This window comes from Bidens hawaiensis, unplaced genomic scaffold (assembly GCF_021521415.1).
Source record: "Bidens hawaiensis isolate Kalapana, Puna unplaced genomic scaffold, B.hawaiensis_p1.1 tig00009253_1, whole genome shotgun sequence".
NCBI lineage: Eukaryota > Viridiplantae > Streptophyta > Magnoliopsida > Asterales > Asteraceae > Bidens > Bidens hawaiensis.
In genome coordinates this window covers 321364-338757 of record NW_027491683.1, presented here as the reverse complement: position 1 = coordinate 338757, position 17394 = coordinate 321364, and the positions used below count along the sequence as shown (strand labels likewise).

The 17394-nt window shown below is 34.1% G+C and overlaps 3 protein-coding genes and 1 pseudogene across 3 annotated transcripts; 2 read left to right on the top strand and 2 right to left on the bottom strand.

Moving 5' to 3' along the window:
- Positions 1-560: 560 nt before the first annotated feature.
- Positions 561-2947, top strand: LOC143531820 (uncharacterized). Its single transcript, XM_077027031.1, has 8 exons — positions 561-1006; positions 1812-1857; positions 1953-2002; positions 2100-2141; positions 2234-2347; positions 2438-2516; positions 2588-2659; positions 2747-2947. Exons 1-8 carry the CDS (start codon positions 561-563, stop codon positions 2792-2794), a joined length of 897 nt encoding a protein of 298 aa, XP_076883146.1. The 3' UTR covers positions 2795-2947.
- A 25-nt stretch (positions 2948-2972) lies between these two features.
- LOC143531799 (MLO-like protein 11) lies at positions 2973-7068 on the bottom strand (annotated as a pseudogene).
- Positions 7069-7452: 384 nt separating this feature from the next.
- Positions 7453-10606, bottom strand: LOC143531798 (nuclear/nucleolar GTPase 2-like). The gene is made up of 11 exons (XM_077027012.1): positions 10366-10606; positions 9669-9802; positions 9462-9591; positions 9184-9341; positions 8952-9053; positions 8765-8869; positions 8544-8672; positions 8321-8461; positions 8136-8236; positions 7980-8037; positions 7453-7878 (listed from the first exon to the last, which is right to left on the bottom strand). Exons 1-11 carry the CDS (start codon positions 10604-10606, stop codon positions 7606-7608), a joined length of 1572 nt encoding a protein of 523 aa, XP_076883127.1. The 3' UTR covers positions 7453-7605.
- Positions 10607-13459: 2853 nt separating this feature from the next.
- LOC143531819 (plant intracellular Ras-group-related LRR protein 6-like) lies at positions 13460-16800 on the top strand. Its single transcript, XM_077027030.1, has 20 exons — positions 13460-13482; positions 13526-13726; positions 13819-13905; positions 13994-14069; positions 14163-14237; positions 14309-14378; positions 14448-14525; positions 14619-14679; positions 14766-14844; positions 14927-15017; positions 15109-15169; positions 15255-15322; positions 15390-15457; positions 15538-15675; positions 15740-15844; positions 15928-16052; positions 16131-16227; positions 16305-16379; positions 16569-16624; positions 16728-16800. Exons 1-20 carry the CDS (start codon positions 13460-13462, stop codon positions 16798-16800), a joined length of 1707 nt encoding a protein of 568 aa, XP_076883145.1.
- Positions 16801-17394: the final 594 nt, after the last annotated feature.

Genomic DNA, 17394 nt, shown 5'->3' with positions numbered 1-17394 from the left:
ACCATACAAATACAAAGTTGTTAGATTAGTAGAGTTTAAAATTTAACAAAGTTTAATCAAAGCACACTATTAGGGGTTGTTTGATAGCTTCTTAATAATAATTAAGCTCACCTCTTAATAGTCCATAGTCTATTACTGGTTAAGATTAAGAGGTAACCTTAAGTCTAAATGGTTAAGAGGCCACCTCTTAATGGTTACCTCTTAATCATTCAGACTTAACTCATAACCTTCGAGGGTTATGAGTCATTAAGAGTTAGCCCCTTAATGAATGCTATGAGACTATCAAGCAATCCTTAAAAGTTAGTCTCAATCTTCATTTATCATTTTATTCACGTTTAAAGTTTAGTCACAGTTTTCATTATCTTCATCACCATCAATCGGTTCGGTTCTGGTTTTCTAAAAATAAAATAGATAGCCGAACCTAACCCGAAAGTTTAGTTTTTCAAAAAAAAAAAAAAAAGAAAGAACCCTCCGGTCCCGGTAACGAAGGAGTATAAAATGAGGACTTCTTTTTGTTTTAGGTCTTCTTTTCTTTCGGTTTCACAAGCAGCTAACCGACGATGGCGAAGGACCGAGACGACGACCGCAGAGCTTCATATAAACACAACAATAATAATAAATCGAAGAGGAAATCCGAAGACACCGAATCCGATATCTCATCTGATTCCGATCAGGGAGGTAGTCGGAGGAAGAGCAGCTGGCGTCGTTCTAGGTCAAAATCACACGATCCATCTGATTCCGATTCGGAATCGGAGACAGGGAGCTCAGAGTACTCGTCGGAGGAGAGTGAGGATGAGCGACGGCGGAGGAAGAGGAAGGAAGAGAGAGAAAGAAGAAAGAGGAGAGAGAAGAAGAGGAGGAAAGAAAGAGATGATGAAGAAGATAAGTTAAAACAGAAGAGGAAGAAGAAAAAAGATAAGAAGAAGAAGAAGAAAGATAAGGTGAAGAAGGGTGCAGTTACTGATACCTGGGGCAAGTATGGGATTATTAGGGAGACTGATATGTGGTTAGTAACTTCCTTGCTTCTCTTTCATAACTTAATAATAATATTATCATTCTCTCTGTTTGATAAGTTTGCAATTTTTACTCTTTGTGGTTTTACACATGTTTTAGGCTGCTTCCTTGCCATTTTTGTATGTTTCGGACCAGTTTGCCCAGAATTTTGTCAGCATTTTCATGATTTGGCCAGAACCTCACTGGAATTGGACTCTTTTTCAATGATTTTTAGTAGCAATATCATAATCATAATTCATGAATCTATGATTCTTGACAACATTAAGTATAAAAGGTGCTTGCTACCTCAAAGTTTAACTTAAATGGGTTTCTACGAATTTTTTGACGTTTCTCCTTTTCTTCAAGCGCATTTTTATATACTCAGTGTTATAAAGCATAGATTTTTGCTATCTCCTTAGTCAACCATTGCAATCAACTTCAATGTCAGTCAGGCTATGTATCTTGTGGGATAAAGTACCCTCTTAGAAATCTGATATACACTCAGTTTTAGCCATTTAGGTAAGTTAAGCACTTTAGGTGGCTACTTCTGCTTTTGGTTTCTTTTGTAGTCATAGTTGTCAAAGGCGCGACGGGTGAGCCTTGGGTCTGGGCGCTTAAGAAGTAAGTGCCTGAGTTAAGCAAGATGCATAGCATAGACTGTTTTATAAGTTAGTAACACTACCTGCCCTGATAGAGCTTTTCAGACAACATAGCTAAATTGTTCAAACACTTAAATCATATACATTCAATTTGTTACACAGAAAGTTTATTTGACTGGGTTCTGATCTTTATTTCATGATTTTCTATATTTTTTGCAGGAACAAGCGGCCAGAGTTCACCGCATGGCTGTTAGAAGTGAAACAGGTGATTGCTATGTACATCTTTTTATTAAGAGTATGAAGGTTTTGCATATCAGCATATGCTAATTTGAAAATATTATTTTCATCTTTATTTATCAGGTGAACCTTGAAAGTCTGCCAAATTGGGAAGAAAAGCAGATGTTCAAACAGTACGTTTTCCTCTTAGTAGTCATCGTTTAAAAACTTGAATATGCTAAGTAACTATTGGAAATGCAAAAAAGAGTTCTGACTTCAGTATCTGTGCAGGTTTATGGAGGACCATAACACAGCTACATTTCCTTCTAAAAAGTAAGCAAAAGACCCATTTTTTCAATTAATTTTGGTCATTACAAGTCAAAGTTGTGCTAGGAGGTTGTTAAAGCTCACATCTTTGGTTGCAGATACTATAATCTTGATGCTTATCACCAAAGGCAAATGGAGAAGGCCATGAAAAAGGGCTCCATGAAAGCGACAAAATCGGAACGTGTTGTGTTTAACGATGAAGAGCAACGAAGGTACGCTTCTCTCTGTTTTTACTAACAAATATCATTTGGTTGCAAACTTGTGTTGCCATTTGAATAATATTGGCCATGCTCTTTTTTCAGACTAGAATTGCAGAGAGAACGAGAGAAACAGAAGGAAGCTGAAGTAGAAGCATTGAAACACTCTATGCAAAGTGGAATGGTAATTTTGAAAATCCTATTTGTCTTATTATTTGTTTAAAACCTGAACTATTTATCCTTTTGATTTTTTAGGCACAAGCAATGAAAGAACAAGCTATACTGAGAGAAGAGATGAACTATTTGTTCAAAATTGGCAATGTTGAGGTGTGTGGCAATGCAATAAGGATGAGTTTAAGATATTGATTTTATTATATTGTGTGCCGATTACTTCATCTTATTGTTGAATTACAGGCGGCTACTGCTATTCAAAGACGACTGGATCCTGATCTTCCTATGTGAACGTTCTATCTGAAGCTATTAATGGTTTTTAGGTTTTACATGCGTTAAACGAGAATAGTTTCTGGTTTTGACGGCTGGCTGCATGTTAATGAGTAACTTTTATAGTTTTGTTCTCATGATTGAATTTATATCTTGTGTGTGGCAATGCAATAAGGATGAGTTTAAGATATTGATTTCATTATTGTTTTCGGGTAGGCAATGAGAATGATCTGGTAACAGTTTCAAGCATAAAGCTTGGTGAAACTGAAGAACAAACAGAAACCGATGGTCGAAGACGAGGGGCACCAGGTGTCATGAGGTAGGTGGTTGTAGTTCAACTGCCAAATCATCGCCAGGTGTCACCTCTGTTGGAGGACTATGAAGCTCTTGGTGGCCAAAATATTCTACAGATACCACAGCTGGTTTCTTTGTGGACGGTTGAATAATCACTATATATTCCCAACTTTCTTCTCCTCTTTGCTTCTTTTCTCCAACATTGGATTGTTTCTCTTATTCTTTGTGGAATTAATGCTGCCTTGTGATTTGTACCCATCTGCAAAGTAATCTCTTTTGATATATAGAACCATAACTTCTATATAAATAAGGCAAATGAAGTTTTCATTGTTTTTTAAAAATCATACCTGAGTAACTAGGGCATACAATGGTAAAGTGCTATAGCTGCAGAGGAACTGAGCACCAAACCTAATAACAGATTTATTTAGTACAATAGGTCTACAAAGCCTAGTTTAAATATATGGCATTTCGATGGTAACCCTAAAATCAGTCTGATATACACCATCAGGTGTTGCTTTAGGAAGCAAGACTTGTATCCAAATTGCCACTGCAATAAAAGTAAAACACAATAATAAGCACATCAAAATTCAAAGCTCCCTTATGTTCAATCACATTAGTAGTGCAATCAAGAAAAAAAAAATGAAATTACCCACAACCAAAAGAAGGAAGCCAGCTCGAATGCATTCTGAAACAAGTATTAAAATGTTGGTTACAGAAAAGTTTAAATTGATAACATAAGCAATAAAAAGGAATGGATGTTTCAGTAACTGAGATATAACACAACTCACCTGAAAAAGAATAAAATGAACTAGTGACAACAATAGTTCTGGCTTTTTAAACCAAAAAAGCTCGTCTCGAGGCTTTAACCTGGCTTTTGTAAAATACCCGGTGATTGCAGCACTCTCCAGTGCCAAAGTAGCTATCACATGTTGCAGTTTTGCCCCCAAGAGTAGAACAAGAAAATATGTCTATGATGATTATACTTATTAGAATTTATATGAAAAAAACAAAAAATTGGTGCAGAACCCTAAATGCAAACAATTTTGGAAATAAGATGTACAAGCAAAGCTGGCATCATATTTACATACAAAGTTTTTCTTAGTATACGAGGAAAGTGGGCCGTGGTGATATTAGTCATGATATTTGGAAAAAAGATGAGTATAGACGCGCTTTGTGAAAACAATAAAGTTGTTTTGGAACTATTAAAATTTAAAGCTTATAGAGTTATAGGATGATCAGATATTAATTTAACAGAATTTAGTACTTACAGCAACAGGAATTAAAGCAATCCAGAAATAAAGATTAGATACTACAAAAGAGGTTTAAAATCCAATTAAAATTTTGTTTTAAGCTTCCTTGTCTTTCAATGATTTCTATGTGGCACCAGCAATAAAAAGAAGTCACCTTTCACATTAAACAGCATAAAAGCCACCACCAATCCCCAGAGCGAGCCGCTGCAAGAAATAACAGAAATTCAGCAGATTTTATCTGGAATAATAATTATAAAACCAACAAATGTACCCTAAAAGAATTTTTTTTTCCCATTTATTAATCTTATTTATTATTCTTATAGGAGCAGACCAAATGAATGAATACTGCAATAAATCCATAATATCCCTACACTTTATCAAATCTGAGAATATAATTTATTTATTTATTTTTTACCATAAGCCAACTATCATCTGAAATTCTTCTTCCATAGAGCGAATCATGTATTTGTGGAAATCATATGTTGAGGTAAGGTTGTGGTTCTGCAGAATAAGAAACACAAAAAAAGGTGAATGTCAATATAAAAGTATAAACTGTTCAAAAATGTTTTTATAAATTAGTAATTAATAAAACGAGCTTGGGGTTCATAGTACATACCATGATGAAGGCTTCACGTAACATAAAGTAATCAGCACGAACAACTGAACTCCCGAATTGCCAAAAGAAACAAACCTGGAAATTAGCACAAAAGAAAAGTATATAAGATTTATTAAATAACATTTAGCAGTTTAATAGAGATAGTGTATCTACCATCCAAGTGAAGAAGCCATTCCTAACTAAGGGACTAGACATGTTGAATTTTAAGATGGATGATTGCCTCCTCATTATCTCATTTCTTGATATTTCTGCACACAAAAATAACCTTAAAACAACTCAATTAATAACAATCGATTAACTTTACTAGAAATGACCATATCATACCACTTAGCACACCATGTCGGTCCATTTGAGCATTATCCTCCCATTTCCTCCAACTGTGAATCTGGTTGTATAATTAAAATTAGCTAGATAATCAATGAATAATAGAAAGAAAAAGAATAAAACCTTCATTATTGCCAGAAGCATGGTTAAGCAGCTATACGTTACATGTGTAATTGCCATGACAAAAATAAAACGATGCAGTTGCTCGAGTCCTTCATATGATACAAATGGCTCATGGTTCTGTAGATTTAATGTTAACATAAATCAGTAAGATAGAAGCTAGGAAAACCATAGTGATTATTTAAATAACGGGCTCACCTTTTTACAGATATTTCTATTTGATTCGCTTAAAAGCCTACGTTTACTATCCTCAATATGTGGATTGTTATCAAGCTTGCTGCATGGATGAAAACCACCATTGTAGAACTTCGAAGGGATGCAAATGTTGGATATACCATTAGAAGTGGCTGCAAGAAGGAGTGATATGAAGCCAAGAAGCATCAACTCTGCAAACAATCAACCATCAATGATCAACCTATTAATTAATATATTAGACTTGTTCAAAAAGCTCACGGCTCACCCGAAATCAGCTTGTTTAAAAACAAGCTAAACCGAGCTGATTTTGTCTGTATACTAGTCGAGCCTGAGCCAAGGTCGGCTCAGCTCTTGGCTCGTTTAAATTAAATCCCAAATTCAGGCTAAAAAGGCCATTTGGTGTAAAAAAAAGCCCTAGGAAGCCATATTAGGTTGACACATGGCAGTTTTCAAATTTTTGCTAAAAGGGTAGTTGAGTCATTTTTACGGGTGGTTATTTATGGTATTTATCATGTTATCAATATGCGTTCGTTATGGAACAAGTATATTATGTTTAATTTCGTTCATTATATCCGATTTTTAACATTTATTAGGTTTTACAACTTCTGTAGTTTATAAATTCTGCATTATATGTATATTAATTCTGTGATATTTTAACATTGATTTGGTTTCATTGTATACAATTTCTATGACTTTTGTAGTTTACAAATTCTGCATTTAAGTGTAAAATATAAAAGAATTCATTTTTTTACAATTAAATGAGCTGGATCAAGCTTTTGACGAGCCGAGCCCAAGCTCAACATTTCATCTCGTCAAGATAAATGCTTGGCTCGGTTTGTAAACAAGACGAGTCCGACCCCCCCCCCGGCTCGGCTCGATTACAGCCCTAACGATAATGGTACGCTCGATTATCTTGAGTAAGATTAATATACCAATTACCTTATTTCATTTTCTCCACAGCAGCAAGCAGTGGTTTGCGGTTCACTTTCTTTAACCACTGGCACGCAGAAGAGCATATTAACTATTATGTCATGAAGATGCTTTCATTTGAGGAGTAAGAAAGCAGGATGACCGATGAATGAACTTACCTTGACCAAATGATGAATTGATCGCTCCACTGTCAAAGAGACAATGACTAAAACTGTCAAAACTATAGCAACGGCCCATGTTGGAGTTAAAGCTAAAGATCTTGATTCGTCTTTGGCATCCTCTGAAGGCATTTAGTCTAACAAGTTATGTGCTCTCTAAGATTCAAGAACATTCGTCGATCTATCAGCATAACAAGCACATAGGATGGCTTAATAGATGAAGTGACTCCAGTCCAGTACACCCACTATAATCCAGAACAGATTCTGCAGACAAAAACTCATAGTATCCATTACTTGAATTCAAATAAACTATGAATGAAGAGCGAATGAGCGATTGTTTTTCTAGAAATGAGTAGCAGTCCCTCCACATGGAATCTTGAGGCATCTTGATATATTGATTCTGTTAAGTTAGGTAGCCGTTTCAAAAAAATTGAATATGGACAATAGTGGAGCTTTTAATATAGCGAGACAACGTTGTCATACATTTATTCTATGTTTATTCTATATGTTTTTTATGGGTGAGGCTAGAAGGAACCAACTTTATTATTACCAGGACAAGCAAGGACGAACGCTCATTTACAAGGGAATCATCACGCCCATTTGCATAGAAATACTCAACTTTAAACACCCGTATACAAGTGAAACAACTTATGTGACAGGAAAAACATGTACATTAAACGCCTGTATAGCACAGTCCCTTAATTCCACAAATCCTTCTATAATAATAATTTATAATCAAACTATTCAGGAGCATTTGTTTGTTACAGTTCAATTGAATATAAACTTGTTCTAACACATAAAACAAAATTTTAGTCAAGTATCACTCTCAAAGGTGCATAAATTGGTTACAACAGCCAGTGCATAAATAGCCCAAAAAGTAAAACAGATCATTAAAACCAGATAAAATTACCAAAAAAACCTATGCAAGAAAACCGAAACCTATGATCACACTTCATTTGCAGCATCCCCCTTTAGCTCATTCTCAGTAAACAGATCCTCTTGAAAAGGAACATCTTTTAGCTGCTGTGAGGAAACAATGTCTTCAATGCTTCTTTTTGCTGCTAAATCTTTGTCCTCGTCAACCACCACATCTTCCTTCGCCACATCAGCTTCTTCTGGTCCGTCTTGCTTTGGAGGTGGAACAAAAAAGGGTATCTTACCCCTCTGCCAATCATGTAAAACCATTTTTGCTGCAGTCATCAAATCAGGTTCACCTCCCTGTATATTCAAACATAAAACATATATCACAATACTCATTTTGAATAAAGCAAATTACTTTCACATGTTTAACCCATTGGAGAATAGAGAGAAAAAGTTACCCTTAGAAGTTTGCCTGTTAATTTGCATAACTGAACCAGAAAGTCATTCTCATCTTCCCTGTGACATAAAATCAGATAAAATTTAAATTGAATTTGCAATTCTAAAAATACTAATACTTCTTTATGAGACAAATACATCAGAAAAATAAGGCATACCACTGTTTTATCTTGTATGCTCTTTCAAGGTGTTCTTTCTTGACACGGTTCAACACTTCACCAATGTGTTCTGTGGCATCATGCAAATTCGTGACTCGAACCTGCAAATATAACACACTAAGCATAAGCAAAATCTTTGAAATGAAAGTGAATTGTTATTATGATAAAAGTTAAAATTCACATACCACGCCCTTTAAAACAATATCAGTTTCTGTATCACTGCTTCCATAAACAACACCAGGACAATCGATCAAGAATATCTTTTTTGTAAGTGTTATATATTGCCAAACTTTCGTCTCTCCAGGAATTGGAGCAACCTTACAGACCTTCATAAAAGAAAACAAAAAAATATAATCAAGTTCGGTTAAGACCTCCACGTGCTTAGAAAAAAAGAAATAATGAACTTACATTTTTCGTACGCAACGTGTTAATTACTGACGACTTTCCAACATTTGGGTACCCAACAAATCCAACCGATATAGCTTGCTTGTCACTTTTTAAGCGTGAAAATTGTCTCAACACCGATAGAAGGGAATTCTGTAAGCAATTTAACAAAAGATCATCAAACAGAAACTAAAATGGCAGAAATCATGCATATACATATGAGTAACTAATAACAATTAGCATACCTTGCCATAAGACTTAGTAATGCTGGCATGAAACGCGAGAGTAGGATATTCTTTAGACAGTACCCTAAGCCATCCTTTGGTGACCCATGGTGGGGTCAAATCACACTGCACAAATGCGAGTAAAAAATTTAATGATCATGGTTACCTTGTTAAAAAGACCTTAGTTACAGAAATAGATCACAGTTACCTTGTTTAACAGTAAAATCATGTGTTTGTGTTTGCAATGTTCTTTTAAATGCTTCTCAAGATGATAACATCTAGTACCTTGAGGATCCCTAGCATCCAACACCTGTAATCAGAAACATGTGTACCACTTATCAATTCATTCCCTCAAAAACATTATGCATATAAAGAAAAGAATCAAAGATAATTACATAAGCATTTGACTGTAACATAAAAGGAGTTGGCACACCACTAACCTGGATAACAACATCTGAAGAGTCGATGACTTTGTAAAGCTCACCCCATATACGTTTACTTTGACCCTTTTCAAACATTGTGTGGCGAACTAGATCCCTAAATCCATCCACATTTTCATCTGTCGGATCAACACCACCAATTTTTTCTTCAAATGCATCTACAAAGTTGGCACACATATTAATACAAGATTTAAACAATTAGCGATTCAGTGATTCACTAGAGACAGTTATAGCAAAAACAACAATTGAACTCTCAAAACTAGACAAAACTAAATTACCATGAAAACCATCAGCCCTCTTTACTAATGATTCATAATCAGACACCATTAGTTTTGGACGTTTCCTCTTCCCTTTTGGCCCAAATGCATCAGCAAATGACTCAGTGTCAAGAAGGTGAACTCTTGCTTGCTTCAAATTATATAAAAAAACATCAAAATTGCACTAAATATATGATCACATCCTAAAGCATCTCAAATCTGACTTACCTTCTGATGATCATTCAAAAGTGACATAGGCAACTTTCTCTCTTTTATAATCACATTATAATTATTTGATAGCCGAGTTTGCAACTCTTCTCGAAAGAACTCAAGCTCTTTCTGATTTACAACCCTAGTGTTACCTATAGTGTTAACCAGAAGAATATTTAATAAGACAATGTAAGATCAGCTTCATCTCATGTTTCAATAACTCATCCATCAGTCTTAATTAACACCGTCTACAGTCTTACAGAAAATACCCAGTCTAAAATAACTAACAGAAAATATTAGGGGTGAGCAATAACCGAACTGTTAACCGAAACCAAAAACTGGTTACAGATTTTTTTGTACCCTCGGTTAGCTGAAATTAACTGAAACAAACCATTCATATATTTCTAGCTTTTATATCTCTATTTCATGTATTTATGCCTGAAGTTCATGTATTTATGTCTCAATTTCATGTATTTATGCCTCAATTTCATGTATTAATGCCTCAATTTCATGTATTTATACCTCCACTTCATGTACTTTGATCAACCAAAATTAACGAAACCGAAAACTAGCCAAATTAACCCAATCGATTGGTTAATATAACCGAAGGAAAATATACAGTATAACATAATGAACTCATCCATCAGTCTTAACTAACTATAAACCTAACCAACACAATAATCTACAATCTAACATAAATTAAAACATCACGTACCAAACCAGCGGCGATCAGGCTGAATACGAGTAGACGGCAGCTCCTTTGACTGCAGATCATGTTTTAGAATGTTTCCTTTGGCGTCACGTTTCGGCTTTGTATTGTACATCTTAAGACGCCGCACGGTGGCGGAGGTACGGCCGCTTTTGTTTTTGTTTCCGGCGGCATTCCGGTTGACGTCTAGAGAATGCTTCGGCTTACCTGACACGTTCACAGACTTCTCTTTCGTCTTCTTCACCATTTTTACGAAGCCTGCAGTTCGGTAAGCAGCAGCTGATGGTTGTTTAGGCTTTCTACTTCTAGGGTTTTATTCTTGGGATATTATTCTGTTGTAAATTACAGAAACAGTCCCTGTACTTTTAATAGATACCTAACCTTAAAATCACTTCTTTTATAAATGAATCGAGTTAAGCTAACTTGGTTTATAAAAGAGTTGAGCTTTAGTAAATGTAATAAGCTCGCTCGTTGGCCCCCTTGTTTGTTTCATTTAAGTTAATTCTCAAGTTTTAATTTTTATAAGTTATAATTGATTTATTTATAAATGATCTCACATAATATAATTAGCGAGTGCATTAGAGGTTCCTGTAATATTAACATTTATATCAATATTAAATCTTAAGTTAAAGATGGTTGGTTCGTCAAGTCACAAGTTGGCTTGAGCTTTTTACAAACCATGTTAAAACTAAAATATCGCCTTGTTAAAAATTAACGAGCCATGCCAAACCAAACCAACTCATGTAAGCCAGAACCCATGCCGAATTGGCTTGACTCACAACAAAGCTATGTAGAAAGTAAAATAATAAAAATATATATAAATATAGATTACACAAATAGGAAAATAGGTTCATATGTACCAAGGGGGTGTTTGGCCTGACTTTTATTTATTGGCTCATGCTTATATTTTAAAGTAACATGTAGCTTATTTTTTATTATTTGATAAGTTCTTTTTAAGTGTTTGTATTAGCTTATATTCTACAAGTTAATAAGTTCTTTTTAAGTATTTATGTTAGCTTTTTTTATTTAGCTTATGTTAGTAAAATGACCAAAAAGGGCATTGTTACATATTATCACATAACTTATATTTTATATGTATCTACTTTGTTTTTATGAGTTATACCATCATTTTTTGATAAATTTATATCGAGGATGACGTAAAACTTCTACAAAAATACATTAATATTCAATAAACATTCATCGTGGTTTGGTTAGATATCATGCAATCATATCTCAATAAATCATATATTCTGCATTATGTACTTGTGTCTTCGTCTATTTCATTAATGTCACTAGATCCTCGACCGTTAATACCATTATTTGGAGTGTAAGATTCTTGTTGCGCCTTGTTAAATCCTTCATCACATGTATCTTTTCTTCTAATATAATTATGAATTGTCATTGATGCTATCACGATCTTCACTTGTGTCTATTAGGTGTAATTGACATGCATATGTTATAATAATATCTCCCATCTAGCCTTCCGTACTCCAAAAATTCGTTCAATGACATTTCTCAATGATGAATGATGATAGTTAAATATCTCTTTAGGTCCTCTAGGAGCACGACTAGCAACCGTTTTTCCACAACGAAAATCTGGTATATGATAACAAATGTTGGTTTCTTTATATGGAGCTAGATAACCTCTAGTATTTGGATATCCGATAACTTGCCTCTTATCCAAAAATCCTCCATTTGTCTCTTTACCAGTTATGCATCAATAAATTGTTATAGTAATAAGTTGCCTCTTATATTAATTACACGTCTTAATAAGTTGTTAAATCCATCATTTTTTAATTTTTTACAGTAATAAGATGCTTCAATAATTATTAATCCACAATCATTTGAGGGTAAATGAGTAACTTACACCCTTACACAAATAAGCTAAAAACCATATTCAAATAAACTTATTCAAATTAGCCTATAAAACTAATAAGCATAAACTTAAAAAAAAACAAAACCAAACTTCAAATTAAGCTTATTTTATAAAAAAAAATTACAAAAAGTTATAAGCTTTATTGAGAAAAAAAACAACTAGGCCAAACACACACCCAGTGTTTGGGCAATCTTTGATTATCAACTCTCACAATCAATGCATCATCTTCAATCGATGTTGATAATAATAATATTATTCTGATCGGAGTAGAGAAGAGATCAAGATCAATGGATCGAATGCTAAAGGCCGCCAGAGCGTCTGGCTCTCTCAATCTTTCAAATCGATCTCTCAAGTAATTAATAATTTAACCACTCTCCTTCTCCTTCGATTTCAATTACTTCTATAATAATCATATTCTATTCTATTCTGTTGAAGAAATCAGCTCAGTAATATATATATATATATATATATATAATACTCGGTTTTATTATTTAATTATTTGGAATTCACATTTTTAACACACACTGATTTATTTCCCAAGATCTATTACATTCATTTATTACCAGCTTATTTTAGCTGCTGCCGTTAGTTAGGTCATTGTAATTCTTTCAAATCTTTGATCGATTGCGTGCATGTAACCCAACTGAACGGAACAAGGCCTTGTTCACCTTCATTAAAAAATGAACTTGTTTCTGAACGAACGAACACAAACAATGCTTTATTTTTATTTGATCTGGCTAACCGAGATTGATCCGTGTGTCAGTGGTTCAGTCTAGCTACCAAGTTTGTGTTGGTGTTTTTTATAACATTCATATGTTGATTTACATATAAATTAATCTCGTAATACTTATCGGTATTTTTGTTTTATAGTCATGGTTGTAAAAATTGCGCTGATTAATTGCTAGTCGGTACTCCACCAACTAGTCGCTGATTAATCGTTATTTGGTCAAAGTTGGTCAAAATTGAAAATTTTATATGCAAAATTTGGTATATATATAATGTTATAGTAGTTAATAATTCTGATTAAATATAAATGGTAAGATTAGAAAAGTCATTAAAAATATTAAAAGCCGTTAATGAACAAACATATAAACAAATAAACAAACGCTAATGAACATTCATGAACACTAATGAAGGTACATGGCTCTGCTTGTGTTCGTTCACTTAGTTAATCGAACAAAATTCCTTGTTCAAGGGGTTCGTTTATTAAACGGACGAACGTAAATGAACCTCCCACCAAAAGCTCGGTTGGTTTACAGCCCAAATTGCATGACATGTTTTCTGTATCAGGGATGTGCCAGATGAGGTGTACAAAAGTTTGGATGCAGTTGGTGAAGGTGAAAACTGGTGGGAGGCGGTTGAGTTGCAAAAGCTGATATTAGCTCATAATGAGATTCAATTGCTAAAGGAAGACATAAGAAACTTACGTTTGTTGTCAGTGCTGAATGTTAGTCACAATAAGCTTTCTCATCTTCCCACTGCTATAGGAGAGTAAGATATTTTAAGTTGTTTAAAGCCTATTAGTTTAAATCGTTTATCTTTATTTGGTTATAGTGCATCTTATTTATTGTATTCATCGACAGGCTCAAAGCACTTAAGGCATTAGATGTTTCTAATAATTTGTTATGCGAAATACCTGAAGAAGTTGGATCCGTGACTGCTTTGATAAAGTAGGTTTCTTTTAGTTACTTTTGATTGTAAATTTGCATGAAATTATGAATACTGGTTGAATGTTTTCATGAACATGTGATTTTATAGGTTTGATTGTTCCGGTAACCAAATTAAGGATCTTCCTTTCTCTCTTGGAAACTGTGTAGATTTATCAGATCTCAAGGTTTGTTTGGCTGTTTAATGCAATAGTTTTAAGATTTGTGATTATGAATTATGATTCATGTATATTATGCTGCAAGTTGGTGGTTTCTTATAGGCAGCAAACAACCGCCTCACCAGTTTGCCAGAAGATCTATCCAATTGCTCAAAAATGTCAAAGTTGGATGTAGAGGTATCTCAAACTGTTGATTTTGATTCTTCATATTTTGTGTTCGTTTGGGCATAAAACACTTGTTCTTATAGGGAAATAAGCTGACAATGCTATCTGAGAAACTGGTTGCATCGTGGACTTTTCTCACTGAACTTAATGCAGGCAAGTCACATACTTTTCTCACTGAACTTAATAATCCTTTAATCTGTAATCATGTCTTTAATGATGCAGCAAAAAATGCACTTGGTGGCATCCCAGAGAGTATTGGAAGTCTTTCACGTCTCATTTGCCTCGACTTGCATCAAAACAGTAAGTATTTTAAGTTCCTTTTTGCCTTAAATTTTTATACTTTGATCTTATATCTATATTTTGTGATACATTTTCCATGTCATTCTGGTGCAGAAATTGCATCGATTCCATCATCAATTAAGGGTTGCACTTTATTGGCAGAATTCTATATGGGGTATTTTTCTATTCTTGTGAATAAAAGGTTAAAAACTTGTTTCTTCTGATGTTTATACTTGCATTTGACATTCTTTAAATATGTAGGAATAACTTACTGACGTCATTACCAACAGAAATTGGAGAACTTATAAATCTAGGGTCGTTTGATCTTCATTCAAACAAGGTAGAAACATCAAAGTCAATTTCTTTTTTAATCAATGAGTTATCCAGTGTTCAATGTTTTTCTTTTTGAGCCTCTGTTATAGTTAAAAGAGTATCCAGTGGAGGCATGTAAATTAAAGCTTTCAGTTTTGGATTTATCCAATAATTCATTATCTGGGCTTCCCCCTGAGATCGGTAAGGTTAGCATATTATTCATATACAAACATTATTCATTATATAAACATTATATTCAGTTATAACGTTTCCAAATGTTATTATTACCTAGGCTTGATGACAACTTTGAGGAAGCTTGTGCTCACTGGCAATCCTATACGGACTCTTAGAAGGTTTGAACAATTGAACCATGTCTCTTGTTTGTTTGCTATGTTTATGAAGGAAGCTAAATTTAACAAGTTTCATGTCTTTTATCAGCTCACTGGTGACGGGACCCACTCCTGCATTATTAAGGTTTCTTAGAAGTAGACTTCCAGCTGAAGAAGGTACGCATTGTTGATGCAAATATTTCATTTAAATGTTCGAGTGAGCTGAAATAATATTATGATGCAGAGAGTGGAACATCCGAGAGTAAAGAACAAGTCATTGCTACAGCCTCTCGGTTATCTCTTGGTTCAAAGGTTTAACCTTTCTTACTATATTGATTGAATTGATAACTGTGTTGAATTGGTAATTATATGTTACTATGTTTACTTGTTAGGAACTTTGTTTAGTAGGACATGGTTTGAGTGTTGTTCCACCACAAGTATGGGAGACAAGTGATATTACAAAACTTGATCTTTCAAACAACTCGATTGAAGAGTTGCCCATTCAACTTTCTTCTTGTGCTTCCATTGAGGTTATATTTAAAAAATATTGGTAATATTTTCATGGTCACAGTTCTAAGTTCTAACTTCTTGCAGACTTTGATTTTATCAAGAAACAAGATTAAAGAATGGCCAAGTGCAATATTGGAGTCACTTCATAAGCTTGTGTGTTTGAAGCTTGACAATAATCCACTTAGAAAGGTAAATAAATTTAGATTTTTATATTGCTGTTATTAAAGAATATTAAGCAAACAGTATGTGATTATAATATTCATCATTTTCAGATTCCATTAGATGGATTTCAAGCTGCTTCCAAGCTTCAGATTCTGGATCTAAGTGGCAATGCAGGCTGTTTACCAGAAAATCCTGCGTTTTCTTCTTTGATCCAGTTGCAGGAACTATATTTAAGGTGATTTTGTTAAACAAAAAAAAAGCTCTTTGGTCAGAATGACTTTGTAACTCATTAACCTTTACTTTTATTGAACAGGAGGATGCGGATTTCTGAGATCAGAGTGGATATATTAAGTTTGCCTAAATTAAGGATTCTTGATATGTGTCAAAATTCCCTTCAGTTGGTCCCTGGGGTAACATTCTTCCTGGTTAAAGTTGCGAGCCAGATTTGTTTAATTTAGAGTATGCTATTAATTAATATTTGTTGCAGGGTTTCAAAAATGCTACATCTCTTCAGGAGCTTCGCCTTTCAGACAACAACATCAGCACGCTTCCTCCTGAACTGGTGTGTACAGAACCTTATTTGTTTTTCAAGGTTCTTAAACCTTAATTTTTTATTTGTGCACAAAATTATATCTGGTTGTCTCATTATGAGTTATGACACTCTTTTCTGGTTTAGAGATTTACAATCTGTGCACAAAATTCGTTGGATTTTTAGCAGACGTATACTAATGTTGGAAGTTGGTTTATGCAGGGTTTACTAGAACCTACTCTTCACGTGCTGCAACTTGACGGGAATCCTTTGAGAAGGTATGATCTTATATATCTCTGCTTGATTGGTAAAATTGCCAACTTTGTACTGGTTTTGCAGCATACGAAGAACAGCTATCTTTACTTTTTACTGTTTTTGCAGTATCCGAAGGACGATTCTTGATCGTGGAACCAAAGCTATATTAATGTATTTGAAGGATAAAATACCCTACTAGCATTAAAACATATTTTTTGAAATAGATTCTAGGGGTGTGATGGTGTGTGTTGTATGTGTTTGTATTATTTCTTTTGATTTTGAATGTAATGTTAAAACTTAATGTTTGGCTGATTTTTGGTACTTATGTAATGTGAATGGTGTCTGTCTGAAGCCTTATTCTCTTGACCAGTTTATGATTTGATTAGCATATCATGTTTGCATTATTGTTACAAATTAAGATTAGCTGAAGCGGTTATGGTTAGACGCGTGAATGAACTAAGCCTATGAATTTTGGCTCTGGGTGAACGTTAAATCTTTGGTCATTTATGAAGGTGTCAAAAGACTTCCTAAATAACCGTGAATACCATAGTAGATTTGGTTCTGGTCAAAATGCTCAGCAAAATGAGGTTCGATTCTTTTTTTATATAGTTTTATTTTTTCTGGCCAACGATTGAGGACTTTGGCAGGTCGAAATGCATTCGAGTTATAATGGGATGTAAGCCAAATCGTTGGCCAGAAAAAATATATTAATGATCGTTGGTCAGAAAAAATATATTTAGGTCATTATAAAAAAAGTTTAAAGTTTTGTTCATGTCAAAACACGTAATAAGTA